The sequence below is a fragment of the Megalobrama amblycephala genome, linkage group LG3 (genome assembly GCF_018812025.1).
Source record: "Megalobrama amblycephala isolate DHTTF-2021 linkage group LG3, ASM1881202v1, whole genome shotgun sequence".
Lineage (NCBI taxonomy): Eukaryota > Metazoa > Chordata > Actinopteri > Cypriniformes > Xenocyprididae > Megalobrama > Megalobrama amblycephala.
The window spans coordinates 14,617,237-14,632,577 of record NC_063046.1 but is presented as its reverse complement, the minus strand read 5'-3'; the positions used below and the strand labels follow the sequence as shown (position 1 = coordinate 14,632,577).

The 15,341-nt window shown below is 35.2% G+C and overlaps 1 protein-coding gene and 1 non-coding gene across 2 annotated transcripts; both read right to left on the bottom strand.

Moving 5' to 3' along the window:
* Window positions 1–10,817: 10,817 nt before the first annotated feature.
* Window positions 10,818–13,593, bottom strand: rps13 (ribosomal protein S13). The gene is made up of 6 exons (XM_048184127.1): window positions 13,475–13,593; window positions 12,856–12,904; window positions 12,683–12,761; window positions 11,356–11,525; window positions 11,146–11,246; window positions 10,818–10,897 (listed from the first exon to the last, which is right to left on the bottom strand). Exons 1-6 carry the CDS (start codon window positions 13,495–13,497, stop codon window positions 10,864–10,866), a joined length of 456 nt encoding a protein of 151 aa, XP_048040084.1. The 5' UTR covers window positions 13,498–13,593; the 3' UTR covers window positions 10,818–10,863.
* On the bottom strand, window positions 10,966–11,094 carry LOC125265950. The gene has a single exon (XR_007184383.1). It is a non-coding gene; the product is annotated as a small nucleolar RNA SNORA19 (small nucleolar RNA).
* Window positions 13,594–15,341: the final 1,748 nt, after the last annotated feature.

Genomic DNA, 15,341 nt, shown 5'->3' with positions numbered 1-15,341 from the left:
CATTCTTGATGATAACCACAGGAACACACCCGCTCAAACTGCTTAATAAGGCAGGGCAAAGTCACAACAAAAGAAATAATCCAACTGCAACAACAGCTGATATCCTTCCACTATAGCTATGCTATTTATAGCCACCCATAGTCTGTAGTCTGGATGACAGTTGACGGTTGACCTTATACTGTAAAATACTGTAAATACATACGTACATAAACTAGAGTATAACAAAAATTGCATCTTTCTACAAAACAAAAATAATCAATATTTAATAATTACGTATTTTACTACAGTTATTTATGAAATAATTTTTATTAATATATATAACTTTCACACAAAGTGGGAAACATTAATCTTTCACTCAATGGGGAGTGAAGGGAACGGAAAAAGACAAAATGACTGGAGTAAAGAGGAATCAAAGTGATTAATAATAATGGCATTATGTTCAGTGCAGCTCAAACTGCAGATGGGGATATTTCACAACTGCTAGTTATTGTGGTATGGAAAGAACCACAAGCAAGCATTTATTCATAATTGTATTCTGGAAATAAGCCCAAAGAAGCAATGCAAATGAATTTTTGTCACTGTAGAAATGCACTATTCAGTAAGCCATTAATTTATCCATGGGGTGTACAGAGAAAAATGAGAAATATTCAGCTGGTCATTCGTTTAATATGCCAGCCCTGAGAGGCAGTGGGCTCAATGTAAAACGAAGCAACTTTTTATATGCTATGATGTGACTGGAATCTTCACTGAGTATACATCATTGTAAACATATTTTTAAAAAGTGCTCTTTCTTACATATGTAACAGTGCAGAAAAAAAGTACTGAGTTCACCTCTAAAGGTCATTCAGTGCAGACAGCAGTTAATGTATGGAAGGTCATGATGTTTGTTCTTGTTTGTGTGTGTACCAGAGTGAATAAAAATGACACAGCTGAGGGTTTCAATCTATCAGCTCTACTACTTATGACTGCCTTTGGCTGAACTGAGAATGAACCATCTCAACCATGACATTACAATAATGCTTACACTGCGCCAAACCGGACTTGTCCTGTCTCTTCATGCTATCCATAAATTTCATCCTGGTATAAGAGGCACCGCTCAAAGTCATACTACACATGTCATGCTGTATATGTCAATGTACCACAAGACAAGGATTGTATTAGTGGTAAACTGCTGGAACCATTCACAGTGGATTCCCTATTTTTAAATTAAATTACTTTATAAGATTTACGTCCTGGCGGAGTCATATATTGCATTTTAAAATATAAACATCACTTCATGTTCAGATGTGTGGTTGTTAATTTCTCATAGAAATATCATATGGATGAACAAGAGGTTGTCATGAAAAATATATATAGTCATTTCCTCATCCTAGAACATTCTAGTAAAAATGAGTACCTTATAGAGTACCTATATATATATATATATATATATATATATATATATATATATATATATATATACACACACACACACACATATATATATATATACACAATGGTTTTAAACCAGTTATTTATATCTTTTGCTGTAGTGTATCAGTAATAAATATCATTTTACATTTCCAAACATTCCTTTTGCCATTAATTGTAATAAATTAGTGAGATTTTTATATGCACAAAGAGTCTGACAACAGCTGGTGCTCCACACGGAGATCTGATCTCATCATCATTGAGTCCATCTGTGATTGCATGAAGAAACAGAAAAAAACTGAGACAGACTGAATCCAGAAGAACTATGGCAATGTCTCCAATATGCTTTAAGAAACCTACCTGAGTATATATATATATATATATATATATATATATATAGTTGCAAGAAAAAGTATGTGAACCACTTGCAAAATTCTCTGAAAATGTGAATAATTTTAACAAAATAAGAGAGATCATACAAAATGCATGCTAAATATTTTCCACAAAAAATGTTTACATATAATCCACAAGACAAAAAATAGCTGAATTTATTCAAATGACCCCATTCAAAAGTTTATGAACCATTGATTCTTAATACTGTGTCGTTACTTACATGGATGTTTTTTGTTTTGTTTTTTGTGATGGTTGTTCATGAGTTCATTTTTTGTTCTGAACAGTTAAACTGAACTCTTCTTCAGAACAATTCTCCAGGTCCTGCTAATTCTTCAGTTTTCGAGCATCTTTAACATATTTGAACCCTTTACAGCAGTGACTGGATGATTTTGAGATCCATCTTTTCACACTGAGGTCAATTGAGGGACTCAAACACAACTATTAAAAAAGGTTCAAACATTCACTGATGCTCCAGAAGGAAACACGATTCATTAAGACCCGGGGGGTGAAAACTTTTGAACAGGATGAAGATGTCCAATTTTTTCTTATTTTGTTTAAATATCTTTTTTTTTTTTTCATTTAGTACTGCCCTTCAGAAGCAACAGAAGATACTTGCATGTTTCCTGGAAGACAAATTAAGAACAATTTACCTTGATCTTCAAATTCAAAAGTTTACACAGATGGCTTTATTTGTGTATGAAAAAGAACAGTACTGTAATCAACTAATCTTATTTCAAGTTACAATAAATAGCCAGTTTGGAACATATTCATACATAACTTTTTTATAGCTATAGCATGTGAATATAATGAACAAATAGTTACATATCACTGCATTGATACCAACATAGCTATAACTCAATGAGTAAAGCAACATGAATGATAGTTAAATGTCACCACCTACAACCTACAACAAGCTCTACTCTTCAGCACAGTGGTAACCACAAAAATTTCAACATAGAAACTCTTTTAAATATCCAGCATAACTGAACATTAAACACTCACAAGCATTTCCCTTTACAAAAAAAGCACAAACAGCACTTCATTTCAACAGTTACTCTCCTGATCTATCCCTATGCAAAGCATGCTGGGAACTAGAAATCCACTGCCCAGTTTCAGTCAATGCAACAGAAATTTAATTTCATTTAAAGTAATTAAACTGAGTGTAAATGACAATTAAGTAAAAAACTAAAGATATGTGTTGTTTTAGCTTATTTTATTTAAATAAACTGAGCAAACAGCTAGAATCATTTTGTGAGTATATATATATATATATATATATACATACACACACACACACACACACACACACACACACACACACACACACACACACACACACACACATATGTTCTATAAGGTATTCATTTTCACAAGTATGTTCATGGAAAAGACTATATAACTGACTCTGTGATATCCTACTTGGCAAATTCATGATCACCATATTATATGAATTGGCTGGGATAAAAGCATTGATAGATTTAAATTTTGTACAAAACACAGGAATTTTCCCTTGTATCCCTGATTTACACTCTGTTTTTACACTCTGTTCTCGCCAAGAACAGCCATTTGACTCCAGTTGTGTATCTACATCAAACACTTCAGAGCTGTATAAATATTTTAGCACATAATCCCTTTGGAGTTGGGGGGGGACTTTTGTCGGCAAGCCTTTTGTTGGTTTGATGCAATGTTTCCCCCTAAGGATAACTTAAAATCCAACAGAAGACACATTGATGATACACAATGGAAAAAGATGCTTGTGGTTGCAGCGATGGTATTTGCTACAAAGGCAACTGCTGTGGGTTTATTTCTGTTTATTTTCTGACAAATCATTTAATTCTTTAACTGGTCTTAATAATAAAGCATTCAGCTCAATAATAAAGCATTTCTCCCACTATTGAAATAGATAAATAATAGATTATTTCGAAAGAAGACATTGGCATTCGTATTCTGAGACCCCTAAAACTCTTGTTCAAGTAAAAATGAAACAAAAAATAACATCTGCAGAGGGCACTTTGATACTGTGTCAGCAGTTTTATGCAGCCAATTCCCTTGGCTTTGACTGACAGTTCGTGTTGATTTGGGATTAGATGTGATTGACAGAACTGTAACCCTACAGAGGCATATACCAGCAGTGTGGGACCTGACCGTGTTTCATGTTGTTCCCCCAGTCTGCCTGAATAAAACACCATATGCCTAAAACAGAGCACAGCACATGTTCGGCTAATAAGCTTGTTTGAATTAGGGGCTTTCTGTAATACCACTTAAAAGGTCTTCCGTCTACTCTGTCTTATCCCTTGCAGTTGCACACATTCAGTGATGGGGTGCAGTCCTGCGCAGCTCTGCAGTATTGTACTGCTGATGGTTTCCTCACCACTGCCAGCAGCTCACAATGCTGCAAGGTGACTCAGTGTTACTTTTCTCTCTTAGGAGAGGTTCATACAGAGGCAACTGCAGTTATATCGCTGCATGCTGAATAAAGTGATCTGCAGTGGGCGAATCTCAAGGCGTCTTCTTCCCCTATTTATTGGGGTATTTTCTTAAACCTTTGAAAAAAAATTGCCTGAGCTAGACTGATACATGTAGCACATGCATCTGCTAAATGATTAATAATTAATATATTTGCAAAAATATGTGCATCCTAAACAGTTTCAGTACATCATTATTATCATTAACTAAAACTGTTAAAAACATTTCTGTTTTTTGAAATAAAGCTGAAATAATATATTACAATCCGAATTGCGGAAATGTTGGGACGTTTTTTCAATTTGAATAAAACGAAAACTAATAGACTTTCAAATCACATGAGCCAATATTTTTACAGAAATTTTACAATTTTATCCACTAAATGAGCTAATTACAAATTTGATTCCTGCTACAGGTCTCAAAAAAGTTGACACGGGGGCAACAAATTTTGAAAAGATTCAGCTGGAAGAACATCTAGCAACTCGTTAAGTTAATTGATATCAGGTCTGTAACATGATTAGCTATAAAAGGGATGTCTTAGAGAGGCAGAGTCTCACAGAAGTAAAGATGGGCAGAGGCTCTCAAATCTGTGAAAGAGTGCATAAAAAGATTGTGAAATACTTTAAAAACAAGGCTTTGCAAATCTCAACTAGGCTACAGTGCATAGCATCATCAAAAGATTCAGAGAAACTGGAGAAATCTCTGTGCGTAAGGGACAAGGCCGAAGACCTTTATTGGATGCCTGTGGTCTTCAGGTCCTCAGAAGACACTGCATCACTCATCGGCATGATTGTGTCAATGACATTACAAATGGGCCCAGGAATACTTCCAGAAACCACTGTCGGTAAACAATCCGCCGTGCCATCTGCAGATGCCAACTAAAGCTCCATCATGCAAAAAGAAAGCCATATGTGAACATGGTCCAGAAGCATCATCATGTCCTGAGGGACAAGGCTAATTTAAAATGGACTGTTTCAAAGTGGAAAAGTGCTCTATGGTCAGATGAGTCCAAATTTGACAGTCTTGTTGGAAATCATGGATGGTGTGTCCTCCAGGAGGGAGGAGGGAGACCTTCCAGTTTTTTTTTATTTTTTTGTTTTTTTAATTTTTTTATCTGCGTTCAGTTCAGTTCAAAAGCCAGCATCTCTGATGGTATGGGGGTGCATAAGTGCATACGGTATAGGCAGCTTGCATGTTTTGGAAGGCACTATGAATGCTGAAAATTATATAAAAAGGTTTTAGAGCAACATATGCTCCCCTGCAGATGACATCTATTTCAGGGAAGGCCTTGTGTATTTCAGCTATTACAACAGCACGGCTTCATCGTAGAAGAGTCAAGGTGCTGAATTGGCCTGCAGTCCAGATCTTTTACCTATAGAGAACATTTTGTGAATCATTAAACAAAAGAAATACGTCAAAGACGACCACGAACTCTTCAGCAGCTGGAAGCCTATATCAGGCAAGAATGGGACCAAATTTCAACACCAAAACTCCAGAAACTCATTACCTCGATGCCCAGACGTCTTCAAACCGTTTTGAAAAGGGGAGATGCTACACCATGGGAAACATGCCCCCTTCGCAACTATTTTGAGACCTGTAGCAGCCATCAAATTTGAAATGAGCTCATTTTGTACATAAAACGTACAATTTTACATTGTAAAATTTCTCAGTTCAAACATTTATCTATTGTCACGGAACAGAAGACAGCAGACAGGGGAGTAGAAATATAAATAGTTTATTGAATACGTTGGAATGAATGACAGGATCTGGATATGCAGCAATGGTGAGTATAACAGATAGAGTGAGTCTGGATGACTTAGCTGGAGGGCAACAGTCCGTGTATTGCAGGTGCTGTGGTGACGGGGAAGATGGTAATACAGGCTGAGTGGAGGATCCAGGGAGAAGACATGAGGAACAGAAGATTGGTCAGGAACAATAGGTAGATTTCTCAGGTTAGCATAACAGGTAGGTTGTGGAGCTTGTCATGGACATAGTGGTACACGATGACGAGACCAGACAACGCTAGTGAGGAAGGTGACTGCAGATATAGAGGGTATGCATCGACGTCACTTTCCCGCCGAAAACGCGCTCCCTCAGCTGGACTGAGTGGCAAAAGAACCTGCTGCGTGACTGGATTTAATAGAGGAAACTGCAAAAACGCGAGTAAAACTAACGAATTACACTAAAGGTTGGAACTGAATGTGTTTCTTACAACTTGTCAAATAAACCGAATCCATGGATATTGATATGCAGCCAGGAGTCGTGTTTCCTGACATAGGCTATATATGTGTCTGATTTCGACGGCGGGGAAAGCAAATCTGCCTGTGAATATTTTATATAACTACAATATAGGTAACGTTAGGTTTAAATCCACGTAATCACTTATATTAATGTTATATCGTCATATTGTCCAGCCCTAAAACATATATAGTTTTATAGTATAGTTTTTGTCAGTGTTTATTTAAAAACACCCAAATTATGCAGAATATAAGATGGAAAATATTTGAGTTGTCAACATGATATATAACAATACAATATATACAGTATGATTTTACCTTAAAATCCAACAAAATGATAACTGCAAATCCACGTTTCTCTGCTGGAGTCCAGCTGTTTCTGTGAATTGCAGATCCATTTGCTTTTTTCCCTGTTGATTTCTGCAGTTTTTAAATATGTGCAGGGTTTGTGTCAAAGCCTTAAAGCTATTTGTACAGTCAATCACAAAGCGCTTTCCCGTTTTGGATGTGTTTTGTGTTTCTCGCGACATTCACGCTGAAAACCAATGCTGCCGCTCAGTCTTTTGCCACTCAGTGGGCGTGACCGCAGTCGTAACGGTCGACGGTGACGTCGCGTGCATACCCTCTATAAGGAGTGCTGATGAGTTGAAACGAGGGTGATGGCTTGCAGGTGCAGGTGATTGATGAGTGAGTGCAGGTGTAGAACAGGAGGAATGCTGGGAGTTGCAGTGCAGAGAAGGTGACTGAGACATCTATGTTCTATTGCGAATAAAATATTGGCTCATGTGATTTGAAAGTCTTTTCATTTTCATTTTATTCAAATTTGAAAAACGTCCCAACGTTTCCGGAATTCGGGTTGTAGTTGGAAAACAAACTAAATGAAAATTAGAAATGTTGCCTATATGCAATAAACTGAAATAAGTTTAAGTTAAAACACTAAAGAAATAAAACTAAAACCGAAGTAAAAATAAATTAAACCTACATAGCAATATTAAAAAGAAAACTAATAGAATCACAAAAGCACATAACAAAATGACTAAAAATTAAAACTAAATTTAACTTGAAAACTAAAAAACGAAAAATAAAAGCTTATTCAAAATATTAATAATACTAAAAAATAGCACTGTTATAACACATCTAAGTTAAAAACAGATTTTAAGTGTTACACCTTCCATAAAGTCTTATTTCATTTCACAATTAAAAACACTACCTCATCTCAGTGAAGTGACCTCTGTCAGCTCTAAAAATAATGTTTAATCAAACTGAAAATGAGTTATGGTGCTGTTCATAATAGACAATCACAGCTTTACAGAAACACCTGGGGCCTATGATGGTAGTTGAACAAACTCAGGGTTATAGGATTAGTTTCAAGTTGACAAAACCAAACCACTCCAATCCGGCTTTGTTGGTACCATGATGCTGATCAGCAACTTTCTCTGTCAACTCAGGCTTTGATCCTGAGTTTGTGGTGTGCGTGCGCATGAATGCATGACATCAGTGGTGAACAGTCAATCACATGCCTTACAACAGAGAGAGAAACTGTGATTTACTTGCGAGAGAGTCAACGCCATTCAAAACTCTTTTGCTGAAGAAAATGAAGAATTTAAACACATTTACACTAAAGAAGAAACTTGTCCATGAAAAAGGACAAATAAAATAAATTATCTTGCTCTATCAGTGCAAGTGAAAATAGTGTTTATATAGTTGATTATATATAGCGATAGAGACTCAAACATGTAAGGTTATATAGTAATTTTTAAAGAGTTATCTGTTTATTCTACAGCTTACGTATATATTAATATTCATTTAAAATAAATGCTTAATAATAACTGTTAAACTAAAATTGCTTGTGTGTAATGGATTAATAATAATATAGATCATATATTAATTATATAAATCTCTATAAATCATTAAAGCAAGACAATTTAATCATTAAATATTTGTTTTTACAATATAGTGACCTTTAATTTGGAGGAAGAGAAACTGGGGGAGGGACTATACTGTGTTGGATTTGTCAGTGTCACTTTGCTCACATCTGATTGGTCCAATTTCGGTTTAAGATCTCTTACCCAGAACATAACCTGCTTCAGAGCAGGTTAGCTGTGGAGCATAAGTTACTATGGTGATGAACACTGCTAAAAGCCAAGTCACTTTCATGGTACCTAAAACCCAGGATTGGCGCAAACTAATCTGAAACTTAACTGGCTAGGCAGCTAATCCGGCTTCATGGTACAGGCCCTTGCTTTGCTATAGCGATGATTGGAATGGCAGCAAAGCCTTTTTGTATAAAAACCAGACTCCATTAATTAAACAAAGACACAAGTTAAATGTTTAAAGCATATATAAAAGAAAACTGAAAACGAAGACTGAAAACATCCTTAACCATTTTTTCACATATTTAAGACAAAATGAATGTCTATTTACTCTTCTTATTAAAAAAAAAAAAAAAAGTACACCACGTGATTATTTCATATTCTATTCTACAGCATCTGTTAATGTAGAAGATATAACAATCATCATTTCACACTTTTGAAAGAATTTTAATAGTCTACCATTAGCACAAATTTCTTATGGTGAGTGAACACTGACCTCTAGTGAACAATGAGATTCTGAACTGTCAATTTTTCAGGCAGTTTATCAAGGTACAGAATCTTGCAAGAGTGAGCACCTCTTGCCCTTGAGATGCACTTTCCAGCTCTAATGCTAATCAAACACACCTGAGCAAGCTAATTACAGTCTTCAGGATTACTAGAAGGTGATTTTGATCAGGGTTGGAGCTAAACTCAGTGTGGATCTCAAAGGCTAGGGTTGCCTAGCCTGTTCTAAAGCATTGAGTTTTCCTCTGTGGTCTTCCTCTGCATGAAGCACATTTCAAACTCCGCTCCTGGAGGGCCACTGTCCTGCAGAGTGTAGCTCCAACCAGCTCCAAAACACCTGCCTTGAAGTTTCTAGTAATTCTGAAAGCCTTGATTAGCTGGTTGAGGTGTGGTTAATTAGGGTTGGAGCTAAACTCTACAGGACAGTGGCCCTCCAGGAACTGAGTTTGACACTCCGGCATGAAGAGTTACCAAACTTAATCTAATTTAATAATTTGCATGCACACACTACACACCTAGTGAATCAGCTAGCCCAGTGGTTCCCAACCACATTCCTGGAGGCCCACCAACACTGCACATTTTGCATGTCTCCTTTGTCTGACACACCCATTTTAGATCTTTGAGTCACTACTGATGAGCTGATAACCTTAATCAGGTGTGTTTGATTGAGGAGACATGCAAAATGTGCAGTTTTGGTGGGCCTCCAGGAATGTGGTTGGGAACCACTGAGCTAGCCAATATTTATTTTAATTTACCGAGTCATGCAGATATTCCTGGAAATAGTAGCATTTGATGGGTCAAACAATTTAGCTCTACCAAGACAGATGGAATGTTTGGAACTTGTGCCTAATTTTCAATGCTTTCACAATCCAGTACAGGTGCACAAACATTTGTGGTTACTTAAAAATAGTCAGTTACTGATTTCAAATTGCACAACAAAAATTGTAGTTTGTGACGTAATCCATTACATTACACATTTTAGGTAATATAATTACCTAAAGTCTTAGATTACTTTTTGATTACTTTTGACCGAAAGTGTTTATTACATTGATTTGAATAGGATATTGTACCATGTTGATATAAAAATACAAAGAGAAAGAAAATATATTCCATTCTTTGTTATGCAGGAGGTTTGCATGTTTAATGAAAAGCTAATAATTAAAATGTAAAATTAAAATGGAGTTGATTTGAAATGAAACATTGAGAAAACACTTCTCAAAAGTGATTTCTGTAAATCCAGTGGTCAAATGCTTGTGTTCTCTCAATTTTCCATGTAATTACAACCACCTGACTTGTAGGTGGTCTGTGTGTGCAATTTCACAAAACTAGAAGTGAACTTCTTGAATGTATACAAGCGATATGCTTTTTTTTTTAGTAAGGTACATTTAAAACATGACCAAAAAATAGGGAGAATGAATGAATTATGAACAATTTACTGCCATTGTGAGAATAACAATCATGCAATCAATAAAAAAAGTAACTTGTCTGATTACAAGCATTTTAAAATGTAATATAATCTGATTACAAGTACTTAATTTTAACATGCAGAGATACAAGTGAATATTCAGTTATAATAGATTATGAATGAGATGTTTACAGTACCAAAATTAAATTAATACAGGGATATGTGACTGCTGTATTCTACTCAGAAACAACAATTAGGACCACAACAGTTCTGCACCCAACTTGAGTAAAGACAGCAAAAACACAAACAACATTAATTGATCCAAATATCTTTATTTGTCCAAAAGAAAACTGCAAATTTATGCCACCAGTGCAGAAGCTGTGGAGGATTCGCTGTGGATGAAAAACATGAAATCAGTTAAAAGATTCAGGAAAAATGCATTTTGAAAGTCAAAGCAGCTTTTTGTGTGAAGGGGACTGGCAGTTGTGGCACAACAAAGCCAAACTGCTAATTTACCTCCAAAGTTTATCTAGCACATTAGAAATATCTCAGTTCTTACAATGGAAGAATGGGACAATGAAATGTGCACTACACATACAGGAGGGATTTCTATTGTTGTTATAAAATTACAAACACTCACTACTTCCAGTTGGGGGCAAGTACTCTCTTGGTCTTGTAGTAGCGGGCAAGCCTGTGGATTCTGCTCTCAACCAGAATCAGGCGGAACTTAGCATCCTTGTCCTGCAAAAACAAGTGACAATGGTGAGAAACGACTGAAATGTACTGAATGGATTTTACTAGAAATCTCCAAATTAATGCGTCTAATGATCTAATGTGAACGTTTCTACACCTTTCTGTTCCTTTCCAAGTGCTTCCTCACAGCAACAGCTTTCTTGATGAGGTGGTAGAGATCCTCAGGCAGGTCAGGGGCCAGGCCTTTGGACTTCAGGATCCTGAGGATCTTGTTGCCAGTGACAAAACGCACCTGAGCAACACCATGGGAATCCCTCAGGATCACACCTAATGAGAAGAGCAAGAAATGTTAGCTCCTTGATAATGAAAAAGTGCAGACAGAGAAAATATGGGCTGCTACAGCTAGTTTACAAATATGAAAACATGAAAAAAAATCAAAGCCAGTAAAGACGCATCAACAACATGCCTATAAAGTTACAAATGAACATGAAAGCACTATTTTATTGGAAATCAGCTCACAAATGTCAAATGTGCCTCAGCTGTAACCATTTTACTAATTCCACTGCATTTATTTTATTTGTATTAGTTGATTTTAAAACACGTTTTCCTTTAATGTTCTGAAATGATTTCAAACTTGTCTTTGCATGATCATTCTGTATGAAATATGCTATAGAGAATCCTGTGAAATTAAAGGGTTAGATCACTCAAAAATGAAAATAATGTCATTTTTTACTCACCCTCATGCCGTTCCACACCCGTAAGACCTTTGTTCATCTTCAGAACACAAGATATTTTTGTTGAAATCCGATGGCTCAGTGAGGCCTGCATTGCCAGCAATGACATTTCCTCTCTCAAGATCCATTAATGTACTAAAAACATGTTATAAAACAACGAGAATATTTTTGGTGCACCAAAAAAAACAAAATAACGACTTATATAGTGATGGCCGATTTCAAAACACTGCTTCATGAAGCTTCGGAGCGTTGTGAATCTTTTGTGTCAAATCATGATTCGGATCGCGTGTCAAACTGCTGAAATCACATGACTTTGGCTCTCCGAACCGCTGATTCGACACAAAAGATTCATAATGCTCCGAAAATTCATGAAGCATTGTTTTGAAATCGCCCATCACTATACAAGTTGTTATTTTGTTTTTTTGGTGCACCAAAAATATTCTTGCTGCTTTATAATATTAATATTGAACCACTGTACTCACATGTACCGATTTAAAAATGTTTTTAGTACATTAAAGGATCTTGAGAGAGATGATGTCATTGCTGGCTATGCAGGCCTCACTGAGCCATCGGATTTCAACAAAAATATCTTAATTTGCGTTCAGAAGATTAACGAAGGTCTTACGGGTGTGGAACGACATGAGGGTTAGTAATAAATGACATTTTTTTCATTTTTGGGTGAACTAACCCTTTAAGGTTATAAAATGGACTTGACTTGCAGTAACATTCATTTTATAGGTCAGAACTTACCGATCTGTGAGGGGGTCAGACCCTTCTTGGCCAGTTTGAAGATTTGCTCTTTAACATCATCAGATGTCAATTTGAGCCACTAAAAGACAAAATAAGTGGATATTTTAACAGCCTTGACCATTTAGAAAGGAATTATTGTTCCAGATGGGAAGAATCAGAATCAATGGACTTACTGTGGGGACACTTCGTCTATAGGGCAGTGCCGACTGGGACAAGCCCTTGCTGAAAAATAAAACGTTTAACAATTAAATATGTATTCCAAAATTAAACATTAAATTACATCTTATTAAACAATTCCACTTCTTCCGCAGTAATCTAAAATGTAAACATGTTAACTGACAGCAGGCAATATAAACTAAAAATAAGCGAATATAAAGGAGTTCTAAAATCCAAGTGTTAACATGAGTTAGTCCATTACATACGCTTATATCATAATAGACCAACATGTATAAGCCCAAACGAACCGCCAAATACATTTAACACCCAAACGTAGGTTATGTGAAACTAAACGACATGATAAAGTCAGACCGCACCGACAAAACGCCAATGTTAACTGAATCAGTATGTAAAGATCACTCATTTATTCATTATATGCAGCGCCTCAGAGTACATGTGCTGCTTCACGCCACAGAGGAAGAGAACGTGGGACTAAATTCTGACTTCTCAAAAACTCTTTTCTAGCTCCAATGACATACATATTCCAAGCTCAGTCTATGCTATAAAGAGTTAGCTGCATTTTGGGTTGGCAATGTGGTTCATAGAAAGTGTTTTGAGCGTAAAATAAACATTTACCCAGGAGCGTGCATACGACCCATGATGGCGGTTTAGAGAGCGAGGAAAGAGAAAGACCGAGCCGAGGCCGAGAGGAAGTGAAGTATGGTGGCGGAAGTGATGTAAATTATCACTTTCCGTCTGTTGATTCAAGGACCATTGTTTTTTTTTTTCCCTCTTTGATTTTATTTTTTCATACTATGTTGTTTAGTATGTTAACTATGATATTTTTGACAATATTTACTTGTTAGTTATCAACTGCCTGTTTCAATCTGGTGTAAAATTCGTTAATAAAATAGTGAAGAGATCTTGAATGATTCATATTGTTTTTATTTACTCTATATTTTATTGTTTTATATATATATATATATATATATATATATATATATATATATATATATATATATATATATATATATATATATATATGGGTCATTCTACAGAAACGTCCACTTTTGGTATGACAAAATGTCTTAAAATGTATTTCTTTTTTTAACATTTAAACTTAGAACACATTATTATATTACACTTGGACTTTATGAATACACATAAATGACAGCTTAATGATTTTTTATTTTTTTTGTACATTTATTTAAAGACTGCATGTCCCCTCTTTTTGTCACTGGTGTTACCTTACTTCTCTGGCATTTTTAAACATTTTTATGAAATATTATTTCTCATTTTTTTCAGCACATGCAGTCAGAGTTACAGAATAATAATGATAATGCAAGAAATAAGGAGATTATGTGTTATATATTTTAATCAGGTTAGTTAAAAGTGTGATTGAATGATGTTAATTCAATTGCGCAACCATGTATTTGCTATAACAATAAAATATTTGAAAAACCTATATAAACAAGTAATGATACAATCCTTTACATCTTAATTCTTGAGTGTAGCAGAATTCAATGAATGTAAAATTATTATCATGTCACATATGACATTTTATTTAATGTGACAGACAAAAAACAGTAACACCAGTGACACAATGAATCACCAGTGACGTATACATAGGACCAAAGATCCTTAATTTTTCAACTATAATTAAGTAGTTTGGACTAAATTTTACATTTGGTGTACAATAAAAGACTATCATTGACACTTAGTGAAAGCAGTCAGAAAAAGATTATAAACAACATTTTAAAACTGTCTGTAAAGTCGCTGCACTGAATTTAGCCAAATCCCCTTAATTTAGCCATATCTGACCAAAGGAGGATTAACAATGAGAAAGAAAAGTTAGAATCATGTAATCTTAGTGCTTTTTTATGCAAAATAACTAAATGAATAGCTTTAAATAAAGTTTATCTATAAACGGTAACACCAGTGACGGTACCACCAGTGATATTTTCATAAAAAGGTAACACCAGTGACAGTAACACCAGTGACATTTTTCATGAAAAATGCATTTTACAAAATGGCTGCTGCAAGGAATCAATCCACATGTTGTAAATTATGATATATTCACTAAATCAAGTAATTTAATCCATTTGTATTCTAGTTTTTTAAAATTCCCTAGCGATAAAGTAGGTCACACCAGTGACTTCAACTAAAAGCTTCATATGAAAATATGATTTTATAATTAAAATTTCTGATAACTGAAAAGAGACAGTGGACTTTTCATTGGCCTTTCTTCATTGATCTTCAGGAAATAGGAAGAAGGAAGTCAAGTGATGCCATCAGTGTGATTTTTTCTTTCAAAATAAGAGATTTTTGTTAAAGGTAACACCAGTGACACAACACCAGGGGACAACTACATTCATTAAAAATTTTATAATATTTATTTAGCATTTGTTTTTTTTATGTCATTTACATTATACATTTGATAGTTATGCATACATTATTGTATTTGAAATGGTAGAAAAACCTGTTTGTGAGCTCAAAATAAAGC

Bases quoted from the DNA above. Each gene is read 5' to 3' on its own strand.
- rps13 (XM_048184127.1), bottom strand. From the start codon at position 13,497: ATGGGTCGTATGCACGCTCCTGG. The intron at 12,762-12,855 runs GTAAGTCCATTG...TTTGTCTTTTAG, and splicing joins ATAGACGAAGTGTCCCCACA to TGGCTCAAATTGACATCTGA. The intron at 10,898-11,145 runs GTGAGTGTTTGT...TTTCATCCACAG, and splicing joins CTTGCCCCCAACTGGAAGTA to CGAATCCTCCACAGCTTCTG.